General features: G+C 41.3%; 1 protein-coding gene across 3 annotated transcripts in view; it reads left to right on the forward strand.

Moving 5' to 3' along the window:
* Positions 1–8391, forward strand: part of Psen1 (presenilin 1) — a 70028-nt gene extending 61637 nt beyond the window's left edge. For 2 of the 3 annotated variants that reach the window (XM_010645426.3, XM_010645427.3), the window contains exons 9-11: positions 3750–3923; positions 4990–5108; positions 6907–8391. In XM_010645426.3, coding sequence (XP_010643728.1) covers positions 3750–3923; positions 4990–5108; positions 6907–7062 — 449 coding nt within the window. In that variant the 3' untranslated portion in view covers positions 7063–8391. The remainder of the gene's footprint in view (positions 1–3749; positions 3924–4989; positions 5109–6906) is intronic. The other variant, XM_010645429.3, reaches the window with a different exon arrangement.
* The last annotated feature ends 747 nt before the right edge of the window (positions 8392–9138 follow it).

Raw genomic sequence — 9138 nt, forward strand, 5'->3', positions numbered from 1 at the left:
ATATATATATTTTAAACTAAGCTCTCCAAACATGTGAAGTTAGGACTCTGTTGTCCAACATGACCAGAGTAATAAATATACTTGATTTAAGATGTGATAATGGTTATACTAAAATGGTCAAATATTCTGGGTGGATGTGACTTTCTAGAAGAGGATAATAATGATGACGAAGGATAGGAGCTTGCAAGGCCTAATGTGGATGCTACAGAAGGAAGATACAAAGGAGAACACAAATTAGAAGCTGTTCTTAGAATTCAGATATGACAAAACAATATAAGTAGTACACAAGAAAAGAACGTTTTTTTAAAAAAAGAAAGCGAAGTGTCAACCTTGTGAGGAACCTGAAAAGCAGAAGCAAAGCTAAGACTAGAGATTGCATACTAGGAGGCTGAGACAGGCAGATCACAAGTTCAAGTCTGGCCTGGGCAACAGCAATTTAGCGAGACCCTGTCTCAAAAATAAAAAAATAAAGGGATAAGGATGTAGCTCAGTGTGAAGGCCCTAGATCAATCCCCAGTACCCCTCCCCAAAAAAAGCACTAGTGAGAAAAGAAAATGTGTATGACTTGTTAGCAAAGGGAGAGTTTAGAGCCAGGAGAACTGCTACATTAGCATTTGGGTAACTGAAAGTGGGGCCACTTTCTGGATTCCTAATTTGGAATATCACCCAGTGATATCAGGCTTTTTCTGTACTGTGTAAGGCAGCAGAACAAGGTGGTATTAGACCAGTAGGAGACCTAGTAGAAGAGCAGTAAATAATTGGAAACATTTGCTACAAGCCTGGTTATCGTGCTTAGCCAAAGAAAATGAAAATGTTGTCTGTGACTATACATATATCTATTTATATGGATTTGGTAAATCAAGGGTTTTTTTGTTGTTTTTTTGACAAATGCTGATTGAGCCACCCATGTGCCCAGTACCATGCTAAGCTCTGGAGATAATAGCACTGAACAAGACATTTCTTCCTGTTTTAAATGAAGTATCTAGGAATCAACCTAATAAAAGAAACAAAAGACCTCTACACTGAAAACTACAGCACTCTGAAAAAAGAGATCGAAGAGAATATAAGAAAATGGAAAGACATCCCCTGCTTCTGGGTAGAAAGAATCAATGTAGTGAAAATGGCCATACTACCAAAACTGCTGTATAGATTCAATGCAATTGCAATTGAAATTCCAGTACTATACTTCACAGAACTAGAAAGAAGAATCCAAAAATTCATTGGGAACCATAAGAGACCTAGAATAGCAAAAGCCATCCTAGGCAACAGACACATGGCAGCAGGTGTAACAACTCCCAGTTTGAAACTTTACTACAAAGCCACTGTGATAAAAACAGCATGGTACTGGCAAAGAAACAGACCTGAGGATTAGTGGAACAGACTGGAAGACACAAAAACAACTCCAGATGTACTCAGCTACCTCATCTTTGACAAAGGAGCTGACCATCCCCACTGGAGGAAAGATAGCCTCTTTAATAGATGGTGTTGGAAAAACTGGATCTCAACCTGCCAAAGATTAAAACTAGACCCTTATAATCGTTTTGACTGACAGGCATTTGAGTAGTTCCATAAATATTTCATACAGTTATGATATATACTATAAAGAAAAATAGGCCGGGCATGGTGGCACATGCCTGTAATTCCAGCACTTGGGAGGCTGAGGCAGGGGGATCGCTGTGATTTCGAGACCAGCCTGGGCTACATAGTGAGTTCCAGGTCAGTCTCAACTACATAGTGAGATCCTGTCTCAAAAAAAAACCCAAGAAAAATATAAGTTACTGCAAATGTTTATAGTACAGGAATTTTATTTATCCTGGACTGTTGAAGTTACAGCAGGTGACGGCTCACAGCAGAATGGAAGAAGACCTTTGCATAAGTGGGACCTGTGGGCAAGGGTTTTGCAGAGAGGAGGAGCTGGATGACCGCAGAGCTCCTCCTTGAGAGTACCTCAGCATTGAGAGAGGACTCCCTGCAGAGTAGGTGGTGTACCCGCTCCTCATTCAGTGTCAGTAGGGGCTCTTAAGTCACTGCAGTCGCCAAAGTCTCCTTCATTTTAGTTCCTTCTGCAAACCCCCAGCAAAGGAGGCACAACCTCTGGTTGAAAACCACCATTCTTTTGGAGGAACTGGAAGTTAGAGATTAGAACAGAAAAACTTTGGGCTCCGAGAGGGTCTGTGCAAGGGAAAAATAGATCTGAGAGGTTATGTGTCATTTGAATTCTGGCAGAGTTCAGGACAACCCAGCCATAGATAATGCATAGAAAAGTCAAGGGGAAAACTAAGGCACTTTTCCAGAGAATACAAGATTGTTCCAAAAAAGCAAATGTAATTATACATTGGAGCTATAACAGAGTAGTTTGCTTATTAGTACTTTCTCCAAGGCAGTAATATAGTTCAACATAAATGGGAAGATAGGAAGAGTTAAAGGTATATATATATGGGGGAGGGTGTGAATAAATACCTAAAATTAAAACATCAAGACCTGGCACCATGAGCATGCTATTCATAATTTGGAGATAAATGCCATAATAAGCTGCTAAGAGTTGAAGGTAAGAAGGAGGATAGGTTTGCAGAAGGATGAGGCAGTTAGACACTGGTGCTTTTATTTATAAATCTTATATGGTTTTGTAAACTGAACCAGCTAAGATTCACGTTTTGTAGAGACCCCTTTAGGAAAAACGAATATTAAAATAAGCAATACAAAATTGCTTCAAGCCCTCGCAGAGGGAGTGTACACACTTGAGAGCCCTAAAGTAAACAAGCAGTCTTTACTCATGACAGAGCTACTTCCACTGTAATGTGTGTTACTTTTATAGGAAATAAAAGGGAAGGATGGGGGAATAGTTAGAGTTCTTGCTTAATACTGGATGTGCAAAGTCCTGGGTTTCATTCCCAGCACTGCAGAAGAGATGAGGGAGAAAGTATTATAAATTCCACTTACGCATTTAAATATTTTTAATGTGTGGCAGTTTCTCACAGTCACCATTTTCAGTCAGACTGATAGCATTTAAACAGAATGACTGGCCATAAAGAAATTCACCAATCTCCATGGATCTTCTCTTATATTTAGTCACTGAAGCCAATGGTTTGTGCCAGCAGGCAGGAGGCTCTCAGCTGCAGAGAACAAAAATAAACTCAGTTCCTTAGAGAAGGAAATATATTCTCTCTTCTCGAAGAAGTTCTGATGCATCGGCATTTATGGAGTTGGTTAATTTGGGGGCTTGGTAATGTTAACAAGGGCCTAGTTCTTTCCTTCATCTTGCTCCGCCATCTTTAGCACAGGGTGGTGGTCCTCAGCTAGCTGCTTCTCATGGTCACAACTCCTGCAGTTCTAGGAATCATATCCAATCCCAGGACATACAGGGGGAGAAAAGGACTGTTGTTTCTTCCTCATAAAAAGAAAGGAGAAAAAAATCCCCAAATTGCCTATAGACTTTGCTCAGCACTCATTAGCTTGTACTGTCACAGTCCCTCGGCCATAGGACTTTGATTTGGAAGAGGAATGAATGGTGGGATCGCTGTGTGATCGCTCAGCTTGTGTGAAAGAAGGAAACCCTAGCAAACCAGGAAATGAGGGCGAAATGGCTTCTGGATGGGCAGCCAGCTGGCACCTCACAGCTCATCCTGTGGTTTAAAACCTTGTTTACCTAGTTGCTGTAACAGGTTGTTAACCTTTTCCATGTATTTTTCTAAAAGGCTTTAAGAAATACTTCTAAATATTAGAGCTATAATTTCTGCTTTCTCTTGAAGGCGCAGAAAGGGAGGCACAGGATACTGGTAGAGAGAACGACGATGGTGGCTTCAATGAGGAGTGGGAGGCCCAGAGGGACAGTCACCTGGGGCCTCATCGCTCAACACCCGAGTCCAGGGCTGCTGTCCAGGAACTGTCCAGCAACACCCTTGCCAGTGAAGACCCAGAGGAAAGTATGTGCAAGGAAAACCTGACTACTGGTCCTCATAACTTCAGCTCAGCATTTTCTGTTTCTGGACTGAGTAACACACTCTTCACCTTCTTAGGATCAGCACATATATCACCACCTCTCACTGCAGGAGTATTGACCAGACATGGTTACAAGGAAGCCTCCGTGTACTTTAGAATTTGGTTTCTAAAAGGCACGTTTTCAAAACAACCTCTAAAGAATTAACATTTACTCCAGCCACAAAAGACTTCACTTTGTATGAGTCTTATTTATATGAAATGTCTAGAAAAGGCAATTTAAGCTAGAAAGCAGATGAGTGGTCACTTCCGGCCAGGGGCCCAGGGGTTGTTAACTGTAAATGGGTGCAAGGTATCTCCTAGAAATGTAGATCATGATAGTGGTTATATACCTCTGCACATTTTCCACAGTCTCATTCAATCACACACTTACACAGTGGTGAATTTTATGAAACAAAGGATACCTCAGGCCAAGCTGTTTAGGGGTCCTTGTGAGGCTTTACTAGGACAAGTGTTAGGTATGAAGTAGGCATTCAGTGGATGACAGTTAGGATTTGCTGGAATATAACAAGCAACATCTATTGAGATTCCAGAGTCAGTTGCATAGAATCTGAAATTCCTAATGTAGCAAACCAAAAAATAAAGAAAACCTAGTAAAACTGAATGTGGTTGCACATAACTATAATCCCTGCACTCTGGGGGACTGAGTCAGGAGGATCACAAATTTAAGGCAGGACTGAGCTACATAATGAGTTTGAGACCAACCTAGAACATTGAAGGCCCTGTTTCAAAAATCAAAACCTAGCTAGAGCTAGGTTATCTACCATTTATTGACTTTGCAGTCAGGGCTGGATCATATTTTTCTTGAAACAGGATCTCTTTCGTTCAAGTGGTCTCCAACTCATCGTCTCAAGTGATCCTCCTGCCTCAGCTTTCTAAGTAGTTGAGACAATGGGCGCAGACCATCATTCTTAGCTCAGAATCATATTTTTGAATTATAAAATCAGAGCAAAGAATAACTTTTTTGAATTAAAAAAATCCTCACTTTTTCAGGGGGAGTAAAACTTGGATTGGGAGATTTCATTTTCTACAGTGTTCTGGTTGGTAAAGCCTCAGCAACTGCCAGTGGAGACTGGAACACAACCATAGCCTGTTTTGTAGCCATATTAATTGTAAGTATACAGTAATAAAACTGTCAGAATGCATGATGCGAAAACTGAGTACACCACGGTGTCCCTTTAAGGCAGTTAGTTTTTTTTTTTTTGTACTGGGGATTAAACTCAGGCCCTTGCACTTTTGAAGCAGGCAGCGAAACCACTGAGCCAAATCCCCAGCCTAGTTTTTCTTTTGTACTGGGGATCAAACTCAAACTCGGGCCCTTGTGCTTGCAAAGCAGGCGGTGGAACCGCTGAGCTAAATCCATGGCCCTAACGCAATTAGTTTTAACCCCAGGTGGGCCAAGTGTGCCAACCACCTGAAAAACTTTTTGTAAACCTGCATAACTGGGCCTGAGCTGAGTGGTTCTCCACTTAGACCTCTTGTAAAAATTGCATGGGGCTGTTAAAACTGAGCTCTGCCCTGAGATGTCTTCATTTGTTTTAATTGTGTAGTTTCCATTAGTTCTCCAGGAAGCTCCCAAGTCCCTTGGGTCAGGAACCATAGCCTGGAGCCCAGCACAGTAGTAATGAGAAGTTTGCTCTGCTGGAGCTCAGTTGCGAAGGGGCGAAGAGGCTGTGGAGGCCCTACATGTAGGTCTCAGCAAAACTATGAACCCTGACCATTTCCCAGATGTGGTTTCAGTAAACAGCCCATCCATTATTTCTTCCTGATCTTTGTGCTGGAACTGTGATATTGCTGATGAACAGTGTGATGAATGGTGAGGTTACAGGAGCGGTTAGGTGAGAACTTAACGCATTGTTCATTTTGTGATCACATTTGTAATTTATTATGGTCATAACTAGCTAGAATTTTCATGTATTTTATTTCCCTTCTAAGGTTAGTTTTCTGGCTTTGAAAGTATGTATTAGCTGTATTGTATCTTTGTTTGTTTGTTTGTTTTTGGTGCTGGGGATCAAACCTAAGGTTTCATGTACACGAGGCATGTGGCTCTGCTGAGCCATACCCCAGCCATGTGTGGTGTTTTTTTTTAATCACTTATTCTCAGTAAACTGAAATGGTGCCCAGCCATGCTGTGTACCTGCTGTGTATTCACAAGAAAATAGTGTACTCTTCACACACTCACTTTGTTATCAGTTTTCCTGTGAACATGTCTTTGTCCCTACATGGTGCAAGGAGTGTTCTTTGCCCCTGGGAAACTAAATTAAAATTACAGCCAAACTAAAATCACAGAGGCCCACGCAATATTATAGGTATAAATCTCAGTATTATTTATTTTTTTCAAATTGTTTTACTTACTTTCATATTGTTTTTTTCCTGGAATTGGAAAAAAACATCACCAGTGTTCACAGTCAACTCTATGTACTGAAGAAAAATTTGTCAAAAACTTACATTTGCTAGGTGTAGTGGTGCACCTGTAATCTTGGTACTCTTGGAGGCTGAGGCAGGAGGATTTTAAGTTTGAGTCCCACTTGGGAAACTCGGTTCATTAATGAGACCCTGTCTCAAACAAACAAACAAAAAATTGTGTGAAGGCCCTGGATTAAATCCCAGTACCAAAAAAAAAAAAAAAGAAAGAAAGAAAAAAGAAAAGAAAAGAAAGACGCTACAGTTTTGGTGGAGCACATATCTAGCATACACCAAGCCCTAGTTTCAGTCCCCAGCACCAAAATAGAAGCCGCAACTGTGTTTTTGTTTCATGGCTCTTCTTCTAGATTGAATGAAACATCCGCTCCAAAAATTAACCCCAGAGGAAAGTATTGAGTTAACCAAGACTTGCTACTGAGTTTTTTCATTTGCAGTGCTTTCATAATTACACATGAATGTGTCCCTTTTCCTTTCTCTCTTCTACAGGGCCTGTGCCTTACGCTGTTGCTCCTCGCCATTTTCAAGAAAGCATTGCCGGCTCTTCCCATCTCTATCACCTTCGGGCTTGTTTTCTACTTTGCCACAGATTACCTTGTGCAGCCCTTTATGGACCAGTTAGCATTCCATCAATTTTATATCTAGCATACTGGCCATTAGAATTTCACGGATGTTTCTCCTTTGACTATAATAAAATCTGGAAGGACACAGGGATTTGCCTGTGTCCTCATCTAACTGAGTCAAAACTCCCAGCTGGACTTTGGCAGCTTCCTTCCAGGTGTTCTTCACCACCTGCACTATTAGACTTTGGGAGGAGGCATCTACTTCATCATTAGTGAACTATGTCCCTCGGTGCAAGACCTACAGATTTGAGGGACAAGGACAAGGAAACATGACGGGCCAAGAAGTTGCTGTGTTTCTACCAGCAGTGTGACCCTTGGTTGCAGATTTTACCAACACTGCAAACTCAGGACTACTATTACCAAGAGGTTAAATGAAGTGACTAAAACCAAATGGAACTCTGAAGCTACATGTTGGAAATCAACCTAATACATCTGTATTAATTGAATTCTGAACTTTTTCAGGAGGTACTTTGAGGAGAGCCTCTCCTAGCAGCAAAATGGAAAGGTCAGAAGAGGCTCAATCTTTCACTTCCAGACTTTTTTTTTGCTGCAAATTTAATTATTCTTTTTTGCTACAAACTTAATTTTTAAAGAAGATATCCCCTCCCCCACTTTGAGTCACATCAGTTTCCTGTTCTCAAGCACCCCATTACTGTCTATGGTTGCCATTTCTTCTCAGTGCCAGTCTGAGCTTTTTGGGGGTTGCTTTATCCTGAAAGTCTTAACCTCAGGTTCCAAATTCAGTAATTTCTGGAAATAATGGAACTATTACTCAATAGTTCCTTATCATCCCTAATTAAATTCTGGATTTTCCACCAAATTCTACTTTTCAGATATATTTACATGTTTGCTCGCCTCCTCTGCTCCCATCTTTTCCTTCATCCCCCACAGCAGTTCTCTTTAGCAACAAAGGAGGCAGCTCTGGCATGGCAGCAGGTGGCCCTGTTAATTCAGTTTACTCTTTGTCTGGTGCAAAAAATTATGTTATGAACCAGTGCTGTCAGCCTTACTATCATAACTCCTTCAGTAGCAAAGAACATACTTTCCCAGAGAGTAGAATTAAAGAAGAGTGAAATGGCTGGTGAAGCACTTCCTGTCCTGGTTTTCTTTTGTCTCTGACAGTAGGTCAGAATTTCAGTTAGGGTGGGAGAGTACTTCAGTGGGAGAGTGCTTACCTAATATGCCTGCGGCCCCTTGGTTCTAACCCCAGCACTGCGAAGATAAAAATCTCAGCTACTTAGGAGGCTTAGCAAGAGGATTCCTAGTTCACAGCCTGTCTGAGTAACTTAATAAGACCTTGTCACAAAATAAAATATAAAAAGGGCTAGCCTTTGGGTTCAATTCCCAATACTGAGGAATTTTTTTTTTTTTTTTTTTTTTTTTTTTTTTTTTTTTTTTTATTTTTGGGGTTTTTTTTTTTTTTTTTTTTTTTTTTTTTTTTTTTGTGGTACCAGGGATTGAACTTGGGTCTTTGCGCTTGCAAGGCAGGCCACCAAACCACTGAGCTAAATCCCCAGCCCGAGGGGAAATTTTTTTTGCATCAGTAGCCTAACACTGGTGGTTTATAAGTTTATGAAACAGTTGTATCAGTACCGAGCAAGTGTTTGGAGACAGCTATTATTTTACTTGGTGAGCTATGGGAGAATGTGAAGTCAGAAGAACTAGCTGCTAAGGCAAGAAAAAAGGGTCCCCCTGTCAAGGGGCATTGAGCTCACGGCTGGGCAGTGGGAAGGAACTTTACAGTGCGTACTTTGTAGCCCTCCAGTTGTATCGCCCTCATCTCAGTGTACTTGTATGACATGAACTGGTTGGGCAGTGGAAGTGCTGGCTGAAGTTACCATGTTGTCCAGGCTCTGTGCATCAGGCAAAGAGCACTTCAAAGAGCCAGCAGCCAGTGGCACCTCTGCTGAGCCTTCTGGAGGCATAAGCATTCCACAGAGAACCCTTGGCCATGGTCACAGACTAAGCATTTGTAAGGACCTGTTACTTCTCATGGCTGAAGAAAGGCCAGCTCCTCCTCTGTGGCTGCTGCATCCCCTCCAAGCCTATCATCTGACCTATTTGGAGTCTTTGAAGTTTGGAATATTATTTTCAGTCA

This window comes from Fukomys damarensis, unplaced genomic scaffold (assembly GCF_012274545.1).
Source record: "Fukomys damarensis isolate Sample0158 unplaced genomic scaffold, DMR_v1.0_HiC HiC_scaffold_21, whole genome shotgun sequence".
Lineage (NCBI taxonomy): Eukaryota > Metazoa > Chordata > Mammalia > Rodentia > Bathyergidae > Fukomys > Fukomys damarensis.